The 18,910-nt window shown below is 39.4% G+C and overlaps 1 protein-coding gene across 4 annotated transcripts in view; it reads right to left on the bottom strand.

Moving 5' to 3' along the window:
• Positions 1-18,910, bottom strand: part of FRY (FRY microtubule binding protein) — a 429,644-nt gene that overhangs the window by 163,886 nt on the left and 246,848 nt on the right. For all 4 annotated transcript variants that reach the window (XM_060288251.1, XM_060288249.1, XM_030882555.3 and 1 more), the window contains 4 exons: positions 6,561-6,700; positions 1,445-1,535; positions 1,140-1,219; positions 942-1,022 (listed from right to left, as the gene is read on the bottom strand). In XM_060288251.1, the coding sequence (XP_060144234.1) occupies positions 942-1,022; positions 1,140-1,219; positions 1,445-1,535; positions 6,561-6,700 (392 nt within the window). The remainder of the gene's footprint in view (positions 1-941; positions 1,023-1,139; positions 1,220-1,444; positions 1,536-6,560; positions 6,701-18,910) is intronic.

Raw genomic sequence — 18,910 nt, 5'->3', positions numbered from 1 at the left:
ACCAGGGTTAAATAAATAAGTCACCTCAAGGAGTTTTTGGGGTCTGTTTCCTGAGTTCTTGACTATGTTTTGGCTAGCTAAAGGTGCTGAGTAAGTACTTTTAAAAAATTTTGTTTTGTGATAAATTGAGCGTTTCCACACTGCTAAGTTAGGAAATTCCATCTCTTGAAGATACAAATCTTTCTGAGGGTTGCAATTTCACAAAGATCAGGGCATCACTGTTGCTCCCAGCTGGGCTCTTGGCTTGGATCCACAGTATGTCTCTGGCTCACTCTGCCTAACCTAGAAATTCAGGATCTTGCCCGATGTGCCTCAGGGTTGAATAAGATGAAGATGGGTGAATAGGGTGTGACATCACTTTTGGAAGAAGTATATTATTGCTAAGAGTCTAATACCACTTTGTTCTAGCCTGCTAAGTAGTGTTATGGGCCAGATATATTTAGCAATGAGAATTTTCTGACTTGTTTCCATGACAGAGTCTGGGACATTTTTAGCTCAGCTGAATTCAGTAAGGTCTATAGTAAAGGCACATTCTAGAATGGAATTTTCCCACTCATGGATGCTATATCGTAACCACCCACTCATGGAATATAGAAAACAAAACTTTTAAAACTGATAAACTTCTTTGGAAAATTAAGCAGGAAGAAAAGTACTTTGGTTAGTTCATTTCTTTCTCGGATGCAATAGTCTGAAACTCATGGACTCTTGGTAGGATCTGGCCCAACTGCCAAGTGAAAAAGCTAAAGGAGAAAACAAATTGGAGAAAGACTTGGTACTTGTCCTGGGGAGCTTCTTGTGAGGTTCAGAGACAGGGCACACACAGCATAAATAAACCCTAGTTTCTGGTAAGCTCACACCCTCCCCCCTCCTGAGAGCAGGGCTAGGTTGGCGCAGAAGAGGCACTCATGTTCTTATGGTGAACGATTCTGAGGTTCACTTACTTAGCTTGTGCCAACACTCCAATGACTTCTGCATACAGGTCTGCCACAATGTGCATATTGGCAGTGTTAGGACCAAGGTACCTAAATAACATACAATTAGACAAGTTAGGAATCCCCCCAGGTCATCTGAAAAGAGCAAACTTGATTTAGTTTTAAGTACCCAACTTCTTCAAATTCGAAGATGACAAATTACTTTACCCTTCTTTGTACTTAAAGTGCTTGAAAGCCAAGTTAATAACATCATGTATTAAACTGTCTATTACAGGATGAAGTGGAATCTGGAAAAAAAAAAAAAAAGATGGCTCAACTTGGAAGGGAATATTAAAGATCAAATCAGTAAGAGTACTCACAATGAACTACATATGGCCTTTAACAATCAATAAATATAATTCATGACATAGTATTTGAAATTCATGAACAATTTAATAAACTTGACCTTAAAAACATAAGTAGATTTTAGATAAATAAATCTTATCTAAAGTAACATTAAATTAATGACCTACCTGTTTCAAAACTTCTATTAATACTAAAGAAAAAATAAAATCAATGGCGAGGTCCCGTCTTTCCATTAAATAATCTCGCTGCTGTTCATCACTGTAAAATTTAAAATATTCACATTAACTGGGCACTGAAAATATCCTCAGAGTGATGTAGTTCACCCAAAAATCTAGGACTCATCCCCAGTGGACTGCAAACCAATTTTGTTACGAAGAAACTGCAGCGGTAAATACACACTGAAGTTATTCCTATGATCAGTCTGGTGCAGTGGACAGACACTGGATTTGAATATTTGACTTATGTTTTAAATATCTAACCATGTCAACTTGGGTAGCTATTTGTGAGTATATAATTTCATCTTGTGGACTTTTCTAAGGTACCTTTCAACACAGGAAACCTCTCATCTGTAACATGGAAACAAACATGATACAGGGCTCCGGTGCTAGAGGTAGACCCTGAGAGGATCTTGTGAAAAGAGTTAAACAACGGAAAGAAATAATATGATTACCTATGGAATCAGGACTGCAGTGGGAGGAGAAAGGATCAGCATTACATTTCGTTTCTTTTCCCCTGCCCCTTTCTTCTTGACCTTTTGCCACTTGAGATTTATGAGAGGAAGAAAGAAGGTGTCGGGGCGGGGGGCGGGGTGGAAGAGAGAAAGATTAAAAAGCAGATGGAAGAAGAGGTAGGAGGGGCAAAGTGGAGTCATTTGAACTTATTCCAAAGTTAGGGAGCAGAATTAGCACCGTCAGGAGGACAGAAATGTGAGTTCTTACCCCCTTCCCTTCATTTCCTGCTTCTCTAATGTACTGAGGACTAATTTGGAATTCAGCAACTGAAGTGACTGCAAAGTCCCTTAGCACAGAATACTGGTTAAGAGTGTTGGTTTTGGGGTGGTGGTGTGATAGATTGGGCGATTGGGATTGACATGTATACACTGATGTGTATAAAACTGATGACTAATAAGAACCTGCTGTATAAAAAAATAAATTAAAAAAAAAAGAGTGTTGGTTTTGGTGTAGAACAGTCCCGGGTGAAAATTACGCCTCTTCTACTTACCAGTAATTTTTTCATCTACAAAATGGAAATAATAATAGTAATTATAGTAAGGTTTGCTTGAGTATTAAGAGAAAACGTGTATTTAGTAGAGTCTCCCAAACATACAACTGCTCAGTACCTGCATATTAAATAAAAGCAATGAGAAAGGAGGACAGAATTTGGATTTGTCAGGCAGATATTTTCAAACTAAATCAAGACTATTTTAAACATGGAATGTTTTTCTATTCAGTCAAGAGGGAATGAGAGGAAAGCATATAAAAGATAGAAAAAAGAACTCTGGAGGAGCTCTGCAGCCTTGAGCACGTCCAGTTAAGCCTGGTAGGTGACAGAGCAGTTCAAGGAGGGAAGCTGCAGCTTTAACTTTCAAGGGGAAATGTATGGACCGGGCAGGAACTCAATTCATTCAGGATCATTTACAAACAGTCCCTGCCAGGAGAAAGAGCAATGGACCAAACCATCCATCTGGAGCCCTTCAAGACCCACTAGAACTAGAAAGTCCTGCTGCCAGAGGAAGGGAGGAGAGGAAAACATATGGAGCTGCATTAAAAAGAGGGTGTCCACAAGTCTGACCCAGAAATTACATCATGGAGAAGAGAAACAGGAAGTCTGAAGACCACAGGGAGAGAAAACTCTCAGAGACGGCCAGCAGCAGTAGAGAGAAGAGGGCTATAGTAAGGGGTCTCCAAAAGGGGCCAGAGGAACTTGAAAAAGTAGCAAAAAAATCTTGGTAGAAACAAAAGTTTAAACTCCTGATTCTTTTTTATTTAATAAGCCAATTTATGCTTTCAAATAAAAGGAAGACATACATCTTTCCAATAATGAATTCAACTTTATTGCTGGTTTGAGGTCTAACTGCCAGGAGGAGCCAGAGGCATCTGACAAATTTATCTGGCAGTCAACATGGTGATACTATACTAATCTTAGAAATCATAACCCAACAAATAGAACTACCATACAACCCAGCAATCCCACTACTGGGCATATACCCTGAGAAAACCATAATTCAAAAAGCGTCACGTACCAAAATGTGCATTGCAGCTCCATTTACAATAGCCAGGACATGGAAGCAACCTAAGTGTCCATCATCAGATGAATGGATACAGAAGATGTGGCCCCTATATACAATGGAATATTACTCAGCCACAAAAAGAAATGAAATTGAGGGGCTTCCCTGGTGGCACAGTGGTTGAGAGTCCGCCTGCCAATGCAGGGGACACAGGTTCGTGCCCCGGTCCGGGAAGAACCCACATGCCATGGAGCGGCTGGGCCCGTGAGCCATGGCTGCTGAGCCTGCGCTCTGCAACGGGAGAGGCCACAGCAGTGAGAGGCCCGTGTATCGCAAAAAAAAAAAGAAACAAAATTGAGTTATTTGTAGTAAGGTGGATGAGTCTGTCATACAGAGTGAAGTAAGTCAGAAAGACAAATATCATATGCTAACACATATATATGGAATCTAAGGGAAAAAAATGTCATGAAGAACCTAGGGGTAAGATAGGAATAAAGACACAGACCTACTAGAGAATGGACTTGAGGATATGGGGAGGGGGAAGGATAAGCTGTGACAAAGTGAGAGAGAGGCATGGACATATATACACTACCAAACATAAAATAGATAGCTAGTGGGAAGCAGCCGCATAGCACAAGGAGATCAGCTCGGTGCTTTGTGACCACCTAGAGGGGTGGGATAGGGAGGGTGGGAGGGAGGGAGATGCAAGAGGGAAGAGATGTGGGAACATATGTATATGTATAGCTGATTCACTTTGTTATACAGCAGAAACTAACACACCACTGTAAAGCAATTATACTCCAATAAAGATGTTAAAAAAAAAAAGAAATCATAACCCAAATACACATCCATCACATTTGACTGTTTTCAGTTGCTTATGCTTCTTCCTTAAGTTCCTCTTTTCTTGTTTCTATTAAGAGAGACCCCCATTATTAGCTACATCATGTTCTAGAGACCCTCATTCTTTTGGCTTTGTCCCAAACACCCAATCTCTCTCTCTTATTTTAAACTTTCAAGTGCTAACTAAAATGTAATTGAGTTGAATTTCACTGTCCCGATTCTCTGATCTCGGCAATTACTCTGATCTCCTGGAAATAATCAGTAATACAACCTAAAAAGCTATTCTTTTCAATCCATAAAGAAATCAATTCATGAACAATCTAGTTTTAGTAACTAAATTCTGACCAAACAGGACAAAACTAAAACTCACTTAATTCAACTCACTAAAACTGCCCCACTCTCCACCCCTAGAAAGTTTTAGTATCTATTCATAAGTTAACATGAAATAGGAGGAAATACTAAAATGACGCATTAATTTATTAATCATACAGGCTGAACCATTTTCAGACACAGGATTGAAATTTTACCTTTAAATTTGATGCATTAAAAATATTTATGAGAGACTGCTAATTGGTATGGGGTTTCTTTTTGGGGCGATAAAAATATTCTTGAATTAGGCAGTGATCATGGCTGCACAACCTTGTGAATATACTAAAAACACTGAGTTACACACTTTAAAAGGACGCAGTTTATGGTATGTGAATTATATCTCCATTTAAAAAAGTTCTTCTTCAACTAAAATAATTATTCAATATGCAAAAGTTATTAATCTCTCCCCCAAACAAAATGATAAGTAAATGAATCTTGAATAAACTCAAGCATATTACAAAATGAAATTACAAGTTCAGATGAAATGTAATTTGGTAAAATAACAGGTCTTCAATTTCAAGAGAAGTTTACATATTTTTAAGTACTAGGAGTGTCAAAAAAAATGAGAGGGATAAATCACTCACAAGTAGTATTTAATATCTGATTTTCTGAGTGATTAATTTCACTTATATTGTCTTTAAAAGCATTAAAAAATGTATAACCCATGTGGAGAAATCTAAGTGCTTTGAAAAATCTCATTTTTTTAAAGAAAGGTAAATGTATTAAACTTTCTTATATTTGCTACCTTGCTATAATAGGCTGATTTCAAACATATGAAATTATACATATTTACCTAAAATTCTGGGGGACATACATTCATTGGACAGAACGAGAGTCTTAAGTTTTATGGCTGAAGAACTCATGTAGCAGCGAGTTCCACTTTTCAAATCCAATCAACAAAATTCTCAGTTAGAAGGGAAGTTAGAGATGGGGTGATCTGACTTCCCCCTTTGCTCACGAAAAGGCTGGGAGCTGGGAAGCTGCTGGGGAGCTGGCCAAAGTCACATGGTTAATTAGTGGCAACTCCATGACTACCTCTAAGGTCCAACCCAGCGTCCTTTGCACTACAGTACCCTGGGCACTCAAGGTTACAATTGCAGACCCAAATATCCAGGCAATGTCGTGCAGGGCCTGCTGCAGGCTTTCTGCCTTCAGGCGCAGACTGCAGGAGAGAGGGCCCAGGAGAGAAGCAGGCAAGAGGGTTACCTAGGGTCCTTGACACCCTGCCCCCACCACTGTCAAAATAAGGCCGTGTAAGAATTTTCAACCTCTGACAGCTGGCAGTGACAAATACTCCAAACGTGCCACCTGCTAGACAAGGTGGTGTTCATGTGTAAAGAGGCAGGAAGATCTAGAGGCCACCCAACTCCCACTTTGATTTGTTTCAAGAAAGAAAAGAAAAGAAAGAAAGAAAGAGAAAGGAAAGAAAGAAAGAGAAAGGAAGGAAAGAAAGAAAGAGGAAGAAAGAAAGAAAGAGAAAGAAGGAAAGAAAAAGAAAGTGAAAGAAAGAAAGGAAAGAAAAAGAAAGTGAAAGAAAGAAAGGAAAGAAAAGAGAAAGAAAGGAAAGAAAGAAAGAAAGAGGGCTTCCCTGGTGGCGCAGTGGTTGAGAGTCCGCCTGCCGATGCAGGGGACACGGGTTCGTGCCCCGGTCCGGGAAGATCCCACATGCCGCGGAGCGGCTAGGCCCATGAACCATGGCTGCTGAGCCTGCGCATCCGGAGCCTGTGCTCCGCAACAGGAGAGGCCACAACAGTGAGAGGCCCCTGTACCACAAAAAAAAAAAAAAAAAAAAAGAGAAAGAAAGAAAAAACTATAATCCTCATAATCCTTACATAAGAGAAGTGTACCTTTTGGATTTATTGCTGGTTCTTGGTCTGTATTCATGTGATTCATCCTCAATGCCATTTTGCCTTTTATACCAGTCAAATAATGTACGTAGAATGGAAGGCAGGCAGTACTCAGAAAGGGAGCTCATTGAACTGATGACCTACAGAGAAAAGCAGGCAATTAAAAAGCTTTGGTGGCACTGCCAATTACTGAGAAACTTTTTATTTCACAAATAACTCCAAACCATAGTCACTACAAAATTTTCTTATTTATCACAGTCCTATCCTTAATAATCTTTAGTAGTACATTCCCAAGAACCCGTTTCTTACTGTTGACAGATGTTCCTAATATAATAACTTTGTGGTTTAAGAAAGATAATTACTTTGACTCCCTTTCATTCCAGAAATCAGATGTTAATTGCATACAGGTTATTCATGGACTGCAAAGAAATTATTTTCCCACAGCATCTAAGAAGTACAGTGACTGGTACTACTTAGGTCCTCAAAAATGCTTGTTATATAAATAAATACATTCATTAATATGATTACCTTAATGGCTTAGGTGAAATAAGCAATTCTATCCCCCAAACAAATAACCTAAGTGGTAATGCAATGTATGGTTTTCTGCCAATAATCATTCATAAACTAATCTGAGTTGTGCCCCAAATTAGACTTAATGAATCAGTAGCAGTAATTTACTCTGTATTACATCAAAGGCAAACATCTCCCCTCTTTAAACAACAAACATACCTTTGATAGATGAGTTATTCTACTTTCCTTATTTTGGAAAGATTCCTGATCTTTTATTAAGTATCACTCCTCAACTGAACTTCAGTCCATATCTCATATTATAATACATGCAAAAATGAACTCAGAATGGGTCATAGACCTAAGTATAACACCTAAAACTATAAAACTTCTGAAGAAAACATAGGGGAAAATCCTGGTGACTTTGGGGTAGGTGAGGATTTCTTAGGGATCAAACCAAAAGCAAATTCCATGAGAATTCGACATACTGAAAATCATCAAAATTAAAAGTTTAAGCTTTTAGAAGGATGCTGTTAAGTGACGAAAGGACCAGCCACAGACTGGGAGAAAATATTTGCAGAACACCTCTCTGATAAAGGTCTTATAACCAGAATGTGTCAAAGTACAATGAGATAGGTTTTAATTACTTAATTAACAAACAGTACAGGCAAATCATAACACCCAGCACTGATGAGACAGGAATTTATCTCAAGTACATAATTAGAGATGAGTAAGAATGTTCAGGACAGCATTACTTATTATAGCAAAAAAATGGAAACAAATGTCCTGCTCTAGGTAAATGCCTGAATCCAATGTGGAATTTGATGTAGATTATCTATGAAACCGTTAAAAATCTCATTTCAAAGATATTTAATGCTATGAAAATGTTCATGATATGTTAAGTGAAAAAAGAGTGAAAATCATTTAATTGGTATGATCCCAATTTGATAGAGACCCATATAAGTATGCATATATAGAAAATAAGACCAGAAGAAAATATACCAACATATTGCAATCAGGAGAGATCTCAGGAGAGAGATCACCAGGGACAGGGTAAGTGGGAGTTTAAGAAAAATGAAGGTAGGATTTTACCTGGGCCTTTTTAAAAGAAAGAGTAGAAATCTGAAATGAGAGTCAAGAAAGAAACTAAGCAAGGAGCCTAAGCAGGAAATCCTACCGTCATGAAGTTGCAAAATAACTGTTTGTTGATAATGATTATGTGATTAATGAAGGTTTTGAAGGAACTGAAAGAAGAAATATCTGACTGATGTAGGGACTTTGGTTCACCAGAGTGGAGGGAAATAATGTTGAAAATTTTAAGTTGGAACTAAATCATTAAAGGTACTTTTAATGCCGGTCTAAACAATTTCAGTTTTCTTCTCTAGAAAATGAGAAGCCCCTAAAGATTTCTGAGTAGGATACTCAGCCCATGAAAATGGTGTTTGGGGAGGTTTAATCTAGCAGTGACGTGTAGGCTGGACCGAAGTGGTTTGCAAACAGAGGCAGTTAAGAGAATACACAACACATGCTTGAATCTAATGAGGTTATTACTGCAACGGTTCCAGGAGCGCAGGGCTCAGAGCCTGAGCTGGGGAGGTGGCAGAAGAAACGGAAAACGTTAGTTAACTTGAAATATTTCTGTAGTTAAGCAGGCTAGGCTTAACTTCCTTTTACAAAAGCAGGAAACTAGAGCAATGAAAGCGCAAGTGCTTCATGTCAACAGGACTTTCCACTGTCACCTTTAAAACAAGCCCTAAGATTGAATAAAGCAATGATTGCTTTCTTTCTCAGATTCTATTTCTTGATAGCTTATTTCATGCTCTCTTATAATTATGGTTATAGGTACATAATACAAAATTGTGCATTATCTTTAGTTATGGGTTAAGTTAAAAAAAATAAACAGGCTATTGCATTTAGCCTGCCTGGTGAACCTAGTCACCGTTATAGGGTTCTGTAATTTAAAAATACCTAATTATTTTTTTTTAAAAAAAAGAGCCCTCCCTTCCAGGCTGTAACATCCATAGGCACAACAAATTTTCCTGCTCTTCCTTTGGATATAACAGCAGCAAATTTTTGGAGGAAAGACGACTATGGTGTGCCAAGGGGGTAATTTCCTAGTTCTCTCTAAAGTTACCCCAGGTAATTTCCTACCTCTCTAAAGTTATCCAGAAAGGATATTTCTTCAAGTTGTCATCATCTAAAATATTTTGAATTGGGAAACAAAGAGGGTTCCTCCCACATGGGAAACGGGATCAGAATTCAGAGTCCCTGACCAAGGGTTAATTCTGTCTTAATTACTGAATAGATAGTAAAATCCCAAAGCCACTACAATTATATTTCAGTAATTTAGAAATACTTGTGCAAGTCTGGATGAGACTTAAGGAGACATGATGACTAAACGTACTGTGGCATCCTCGATGGTATCGGTATCCTGGAACAGAAGACACATATCAGGGAAAAACAAATGAAACACAAAGGAAGTATAGAATTTAGTTCATAATAACGTACTGATATGGGTTTCTTAGTTATGACAAATGTACCCTGGTAATGTAAGATGTTAATAAGAAAAACTGGGTACAGGGTATATGACAACTGTCTGTACTATCTTTGCAACTTTTCTGTAAATCCAAAACTATTCTAAAATAAAATGTTTATTTAAAAAACATTACAGAATATTGAGTAGAGTTCCCAATATTCTATAATAACCTAAATGGGAAAAGAATTTGAAAAACATTCGGATAGATACATGCATATGTATAACTGAATTACTTTGCTGTACACCTGAAACTAATACAACATTGTTAATCAACTATACTCCAATATAAAATAAAAATTAAAAAAAATTTCTGTGTGACATTTACAAGTTCCTTTATTTACTTCAGACCCATAAAGGTGATATAAACCTGTGTTTGACTCCTATAAACCTCTCTGGGTAGAGCATTCTCTAACAGCATTCAGCTACTTCACTTAGGTGTAACCCACATTCTCCATAGAGAACGTCAAGAGTGTTCTTCAAATCTCAGCTGTAATAATTTTTTTCTACCCATTAAAAAGTCATCCCGAAGCCATTCTTGGTATTATATCTATTGGGCATGCTTTCCATGGCAAATACACTGAGACCATCTTAGAAGAGATGAAAGGTCAGCAGGGGGTGGATGTGCATGTTTTTTCCATCTCTCTGTTAACTGCCCTTTTGAGTTCAGACTTTCAGGAAGGAAGGGTGGAATTTGCAAAGACCTGGCCCTCAAAGCTCAGGAAGGGAGGAAGGTCTAGCTGGCTTCTTGGTTACTCAGTTCCTTCATTTATGGGAAGCAGAGCCAATGGTGAGATGAATTCTAGCTCTGTGCTGCTGTGCAAGGGGAGGCCCATTTACAAAGATGTTCTTGTTGCATTTAAATGATCATATTCTTCCATCACAGATGAGCTAGGTACTGTGCAGCTTGAGGAGATGAAGCTCACAGAATCACAGAACTATTTCATACTGGTGTTTTCTTTTGGAGGGGTGATAGAGGGGAATACTAAATGTACTTTGCAAATGTTTTCTCAACATTTATTTTGGCGTTTTATATATAAATAGGCTAAAAGAAACTGTCCATTATGCTGTATCTAAGACATTAATTTTTCATAAGCATTTTATTATACTGGCTGAATGCAAAGAAGGAAACTTCACACATAAATATTTGAATAATTACTCAGTGGAGTCATTCCATATTTTACAGTAATAAGGCTGACTTGTCATGAGTGGTGTATTTAACGAATAATTTTACAGTAACTTCACTGATGGCTTAATTTCTCAAACTAGTTCAGGTGGCCAAGCACCTGGGCGCCAGGGTACTCTCTGTGTACCTGATCTATTATAGCAATTCAGAGGCAATTTTTTTTTTTTACTCGATCACATTTCATACTATTGCTAGCTTACAGTATTCGATGAGTGATGATAGACACTGCAGGCTTAAGAATAATTTATTATAAAAACTTAAAATTATAAAAATGTATATGTTAAATATGATTTTCTTGCAAATTAGGAAAAGATCTTCATTATTTGATTTTACCTTCTTGGTCCATTTTATGGAACTCACTGTTCCACTGGAGAATAAGAAACACTGAATAACACTAATGTGAATCCAATGCTACCTAATTTGTTTTTACTCTCTTAATTGCTTATATTTTTCACTTATATATTTTAAATAGATTTTCATTGAATTGAAGCATTAGAATCAATGTTAAAGCACTAGAATTTCACCTGCCTCCTTCTTCAGGAAAATATTACTACCCAAGAGGATAAAAAGTTATTTTAGTTCTATTATAGACTTATAATAGATTCATTTTACCATGTGTCTCCTGTTTATAGATAGCGTTTTTAACACATTAAGAAACTAAGGTGCCACAAAAGGACATAAACATATACCATCTAGAAGAAAATCCCAAAAGAAGTTACTTAGAATGTATGACCAAATTATCTTTAATTTAGAGTAAAGAATAGGTCACACTGAATTGCAAATAGCTGCAACTTAATGTTCTCAGAACAGCGTATCTGAAGCCTGATCTCCAAAAGGCACATTTTCATAATTTCATCAGCATACTGGGAAGATCAGGCAGGTTTGGGGTTCAAGTTACAACTCTGCCCTTTATTGGCTGTATGGGCTTGGCCACGTTGCTGTTTCTTTGAAGCTCTGTTTTCAGCTATAAAACAGGACTTAAGAATACTTCCCTCACTGGGCTTTTATGGAGACTAAAGGAGAAACTCTCAAGTGTGGGACATATAACAGACCTTCAAAAGTGTCTGTTTCTTTTTTCCCCTCTTCCATTTCCAAATATTGAAACTGAAGCACAGACACAAAATATTTTGACTTTGATAAGATCACAGGCTAGGTTAATGACAGAACGAATGACAGACGTTGATGACAGATGTTATCAGAGCTGATAAATGTTGCTTTTAGGTACAGAGTCAGCCCTCTGTATCCGCAGATTCAACCAATCACAAATCAAAAACATTCAGAAAATTAAAATGCACAAGCTCCAAAAAGCAAAACTTGAGTTTGCCGCTCTCTGGCAATGACTTACACACCATTATATTGTATCTAAAACTATTTACATATCATTTACATTGCAATAGGTATTATAAGTAATCTAGAGATGATTTAAACTATGTGGGAGGATGTGTGTAGGTTATATGCAAACGCTACACCGTTTTATACAAGGGACTTGAGCATCTGTGGATTTTGGCATACATGTAGGTCAGAGGCCCTGGAACCAATGCCCCGTGGACACCCTGGACAACCGCAGTGGGAAAAAATTAAGACCCACCTATCTCTTACCCAAGCACAAACTACCGAGGCCTCCATTAGAACCTTTCTGCTTAGTCTGTATTCCCAAACTAAGCCAACTTTTCTGGCCCCAGCAGATGTAAACACAGTGCCTTCCAGATGCTTACTGTAGAGGCCTCTGAGCAACGCCTGTCCTACATCAGCTCCTTAAGAGAAAGACAGCAACACTGGACTCCCCGAGTTTGCTGCCGGCACACCTGGCTCTAAAGCAAATGGGAAAGGACACCGAGAAAGTAACTATTCTGCAACCGCAATCAATCTGTTGAAGAAAAACCAGTAACTGTAAGTCCTGACTCATCTACAAGTCTGGCTCTCAGGAACCTCCAGCATCCCGAAAAAGGTGTCGAGCCCAAATGTAAGTGAAGAACGAACACACACACACACACACACACACACATGAGCAAACCAAACCAAACAAAAATGAACACATAGATACTGAAGAGGCAACGGGGAGGGTGAAAAGGGTACAGGGAGTTAGCTGTATGGTGACAGATGGAAACTAAACTTTGGTGGTGAGCATGCTGTAATGAATACAGAAGTCGAATTATAATATTGAACACGGGAAACATATACTGTTATAAGCCAGTTTATATAAAAAAAAAAAGAAGAATGGATACAACCCTTGGCAGAAAGGCACAGCATTACGCTCTCGGATTTCATGCAGCTCTCGGATTTCTCGTATTTCCGTAAACACATCCAGCCCTCTTTGACTCCACTCTCCCCTCTCTGACCCACTGACAGGTCCCTCTTCTGGCCAACTGCTCAATCAGCCATGGACTGGAGATGCTTCCTCTTTCTGCCTCACTTCTTCATTCCTGAGACCTGATTTCTACTCTTGCTACAGTACCGACACTTTTCTATAAAAGATCAGAAAGGACAAACCCACGACCAGCCAATGGCCTTCCTGCAATCATGTCCCTTGAAGTCTCCTGAGCACATGACAACATTTATCAGATTCTGCCGGAAATGCTTTCCTCCATTCTGCGATGCTGCCATCTTCCATGTGGTTATTTAAACACCACCAAAGCACTGTAAAACAACGCACCTGTGAAAAGAAGGGGCTGGATGCTAATCCTGATTGTTCTGGCACAAGCCCCTTTGGGGAGTAATCATACTTTCCTACGCAGAGAAGAAGTAACTTCCACTTACTCTATGAGACTGTTTTAAGAAACAAAGTTGGAGCAATACTTCAAATAGAAGCACATCGTGCAGTGTACAATTGTTTGTATCATTTAATTTACTGCATGTTCATGACACCATTAGATATAAGCAAAGGTCTAAAAGCCAAGGGGCAGAGAAAACAGGCAAGAAGCATATGTAGCTGGAAGGTATGTGAAATAAAGATTCAGTTGTTACTTTACTCAAGCAAGACTTTTCATCTGTGTGTAAATGTATCTAGTGACTGTCATTAGTACATACTGTACCAGGTAAGGCTTACGTACTCCCTCAGGTGAGGGTTATTTTGGAGAGGTGTTTTTCACTTTTTAAAATGGGTTAACTTGATATGTGAGCTGCACTTGGTCACCATCTACTCAGGTCCACACACATCACAGGTTAGCGGTTGTTTCATTGGAAAATCCAAAATACAATGCCTTGGCCTTTATGTTTTAAAAGAATATCCGTAAACTTTGATAACAGAGGAAAGTCACTTGAAGTTAAAACAGGGAGCTCCACGCCCTTCACTCACAGGGTGCTCTGCACAGATCACAGATAGGGAGCTCATCACTGGTACCATGACTGTGTCCTGGTATAATGCTTTTTCATTTAAATGTTGCCAATCATGACCAGCCACTATAACTTGGCTGTGAAAGTAAGTCTCTTAAACTATTTAACATTAATCCAGCAATCTGAAAGTGTATTCTACATGGCAATGAGTAATAGCCACTGCACAAAAGGCTTTCTCAAAGCTGGCTTCCCATGCGCTCCTAACTTCTAACCTGTCATTCTTCCGTGAGGGTCCCTGCACAGGCTGCCGTCTTGGGCCACCCCTGCGCCGGGAAGATGCATCTTCTTAGGCTTCTCTCACTTTTTTGGGCACTCCTTTTCTGGGCTTTCTTTTGTGGATCCCACTTTCTGGTCCTAAATGAACTATGTTTCCCTATGATATGCCTCACCCACTTTCTCTACCCTCATCTTTCAGTGTTTGCTGGGTGATCATATAAATGAATGAGCCCTGGTTATTTCTCCTGAGGTATTTTACCCGCACTGAAAATTCAGTACGTGTAAAACTAATTTATCCCCTCTCCCCAAGCACAGTGGTCCTCTGAAAAACTCCTTATCCACAGAAAACAGTCCAGACTCCTCAGTATGGCTCCCACGGTCACGGGAGCAATGGGCTCCAGTCGGCCTTCCCAGCTTCCTCCCGGCCACTCCCCAGAACTCTGCTCTTCTCTCCTTCAATTCCTTTGTCCACTCGGCTCTACCTGTCTGGCACGACCCAGCCCATCTTGTCCATCTGGATAGCAGATATCTTTAGTATGTCACTGCTTCCTATGACACTCCCCCCCGCCCCACCTTTCTAGCATCCTTAACTACTCCCTTACCTGAGTTCCCACAGCACTTGAACTGTAACTTCTTATTATATTTACATCACAGTACTATTTGTTTAGGTATCTGTCTTCCTCCTGGGACTGAGAATTTCTGGAGAGCAGAAACTCTTGCTTACCGCTTTGTAACCCCAGCACCTTGCACAGACCTTGGCATGATTCAGGTGCTCAACGTTTGTTAAACTGAATGGAAATGGCTCCAAATCATGGCTGAAAACTGCAGTTACCTTTTGTTTCTCCTTCTCTCAACCAATATTGATTCTTCTTACATAATGTTGCTTATAGTCATTCTTTCTTTCTAGTTCCACCTTCTCCATTTTAGCCTCAAATCTTTATTGATGCCCCAACTCCCAAAATGCCTCCAAACTTTAAGGATCTCTCCAGTCGGGGTTTAACATCAAGGCTGCACTTTGATCTCTTTGATACTGGCAGGTAGAGGATACGGCCCCACCCACTGGCATCAAGGTCTTCCACAGTCTGACCCTTCCTACCTGGGACCACATTCTTACATCTCTTTGTCCCACACAGGGCTTTGTTGTATATGTACACACACATACATACACGCACGCTCTCACTCACCTAATAAAGGTTTGCTAAAATAACTTTATTACCCGGACAATTTTTCATTTATTTTGCTTTCTAAGTGCTGAGGGTTAATTTAGGCATTTAAAATAAATTAGTGGCAGTGTACATTTTCAAAATGCTGTTGGAAATCTCATCACCTTTATTAGTTCTCATTACCATACGACTTTCTCACCAGCAGGAACTGAGAGCCCTCCCTGGCTCCCTAGTATAGGGCAAAGCTTGCTCTCGGGTTCACAGCACGCCTGCTTCTTCCACTGTGAGCTTCCTTACTAGACTGAGGTTATAATTTATCTGATTTACATCTTTCTTCTTTGTCTCTCACACTAGACTGGGGGCCTCTCCAGAGCTGCCACTATGTTCCCTTCATGTCTATTTCCACAACCTGGCATAATGTTTGGCACATGGCTGCCACAAGGTAGGTACCGTGTAAGAATGGGTCAAGTTCACATTCATAACATTTGTAAAAGTGAAATTCTGGGAATTAGGGTACAAATTCCTAGCTCTCCAATATACAAAGTAGTCACTGGTACAGTTCTTCTCCCACTAACAGTGAGCTTCAAAAAATTAATCCTGTTTAGACATCTTGTCATTTATGAAACAAGAGGGGTTTTTTTTAACCAAGTCTATTCTATACATGTTTAGATTGTAATTAGGTTAAATAAGAGATATTAAACCAACAGTTAATTAAACAGAAAAGCAACAGAAAACTTAAGGAAACACAAAGCTTTAACCTCTAAATATACCTTTTAAAATTCAAACTGGAAAGCTGACAAATTCTCAGAGATTTCCACAGTGAAAAAGAAGAGGCAGAGAATTGTACATAATACTCTTTACTGGGAATTTTGACAAAAAAATAGGCTACATAATATCTAGTAGAGCCAGGTAATACCCAATATCCACTCTTCTCTTCTTCCTTAGTTATAAAATACCTCATTTTTAGATGGACACATGGTTGCCCAAAATAAAATTTCCTCATCTTTCTTATAGGTATACGTGGCTGTGTGCATTGTTCTGTTTTTTTTTTTTTCTGTGATTCTTTTTCCATTTCACCTTCCTGCTGCCTGGAGCACAGATGTAACAGCTGAGCTCCAGAAGCCAAAGTGGACCATGAGATGACCTTGGGAATGTAAGCCATACACAGGAAAACAAAAATATAAAGATACGGGACTGATTTTCTTTGTACTTCTTCAATGTGAGAGAGAAATAAACTTTTATCTTGTTAAAGCCACTGTTATTTTATGTGCCATTTGCCGCCAAACCTAATCTTAACTGATATGGGATCTTAGGTCCATTACCTGTTGAAAACTCCCCTCTAAATTCTCACCAACTTAGTTTTTAAAAATATAAGCATGTTACAGAGTAAAAAGCACAGGCTTTATAGTTAGAACATATGGATTCCAGTCTCGGTCCCTTCAGGCTTTAGTCATATAATATAGGGCAACCTCTCCAGGACTCATTTCCATTAGCTGTAACATAGAGATGATGATGAGACCTTCTTCTTGGGCTTGTTGGAAGGGTTGAGTAATGTCAGGTGACACGATACGTGAGAAGGGGTTTGGTAAGGCACTTCCCCGGTGTTCCAGTGGTTAAGACTCTGCGCTTCCACTGCAGGGGGACACAGGTTCGATCCCTGCTCAGGGAACTAAGATCCCGCATGCCGCGCAGTGTGACCAAAATAATAAAAATGATAATATAAAAGAATTAAGAAGAGGCTTGATTAATTATAAAGTATTACATGATTCTTGTTATTTTGTTTTTGCTTCTATTTCTAACAGGAGAAAAATGAATCCTGGGCTTGGCAAGTGGAGGATTAAACAGGGCCACCCAGGATCAGGCACTGGAAGTGAAGCCCAGCTCTCTTTAGCCTATCACTCACGCCAGGGACATTTAAAAGGGAGAAATTGATAAAAATATTCTCTAAACAGGGACCAGTTGTCCGTTGTCCAAAGGATGCACTTAGCATAGTGCCTCCCCTATGGTAAGTACTAAATAAATGTCACTTCTGTGGGTACCACTGCTCCCGGGAGTAGAGCAATGGCGTCTATAGCTCCAAGGAGGTGTCACCAGCGTGTTCTTCTCCCGTAGACGGACCTGTGTGACCCCAGAATAACATCCTCCTGCTCGGAATCAGAATAAGGGCAATTACAGAATTTGGACCTTTGCTATCAAAACCCTAAGAGAGCTTGATACCTTCACGGCCTTGCCAATAGAACCACAATTCTTATAATTTGCTGTTCAAACAGTGGACGGGCACTTTCAAGGTGACTTGGCTAACTTTCTTTTTCACTGAATCCACAGAGGGACCAACTTCAGTCACATTTCCTTCTGGCCTGGGGATCTTGCTATCTCTTTAAAATGAGACCAACTTCGTAGGTTGTCTTCTCTCATGGTTCACGCATAAATTTATGATTTTACAATCAGAGGATAATTTCATGTGCCTTATTTGAAAGTCCTCAGTGACCAACTCACTACTGGTTCACCCCTAAAGTGTCTTTAACACACAGAGATGTGTTACAAGCAGTGGTTCTCAAGCATCAATGTGGGTGGGGGTCACCTGGAGATCTCGTTAAGCTGCAGAATCTGACTCAGTATATCAAGGCAGGGCAGTGATTCTGCATTTCAACATTTTGAGCAGCAAGGTTAAAAGTATTATAGCTAATTAAGTGGCAAAGTTGGGATTTAAACCCCAAAGTCGATCTCTTTCCCACAATGCTGAAATGCAGAAATAGAGTGCTGAATAATAAATGAGACATGGTGTCGAAGCCAAATTATTTGGGATAACTATTATACGTAATGTTAAAATGCCAAAGTACCATTCTCCCAGAGGAAAAAGAAAGACGCACACTAAGCAGGAGAAAAAGAAAACACAAATTTTTTGAGGAAAGGACAGTGATAATCTAAGAGGAAAGAGACAAAATAAAATAGAGTGAAAACTTATGGAAGACAGATAATATTTACGTTCTTAAGGAGAACGGAAAGAGCCACACTTGCCACATTTCGAAAATAACGACCCCAAACATTCACCCCAGGTCCCTGACCTCCCAAGCGGGACCAGGTAACAGCAACTAAGGATAATATGAGGAGAGAAGTCAGCTCCATGGCACAGAGAGACGAAGCCCATACTCCATTCCACCAGCGTTCCAGAGAACAGCCGGCTCTGCCAGCAACAGAGCGCAAAGCCAGGGCCGCACCAGCCTTCCAAGACCTGCCGTGACAGCAAACTTGTGAGGTCTTCCTCAGCCAACAGTTTATAAAATAGAGAATGGAGGATTCTGTCTCTATAGTCAGGCCTTAACATTTCTGGATGGAACAAGTCTGAACTTTAACAGCCAAAGCATTTCCTCTTGATTCCACATTAAAGGCAATTTCAAAGCACTGCAGAGAG

This window comes from Globicephala melas, chromosome 18, assembly GCF_963455315.2.
Source record: "Globicephala melas chromosome 18, mGloMel1.2, whole genome shotgun sequence".
NCBI lineage: Eukaryota > Metazoa > Chordata > Mammalia > Artiodactyla > Delphinidae > Globicephala > Globicephala melas.
This window is presented reverse-complemented; position numbering and strand designations above follow the sequence as displayed.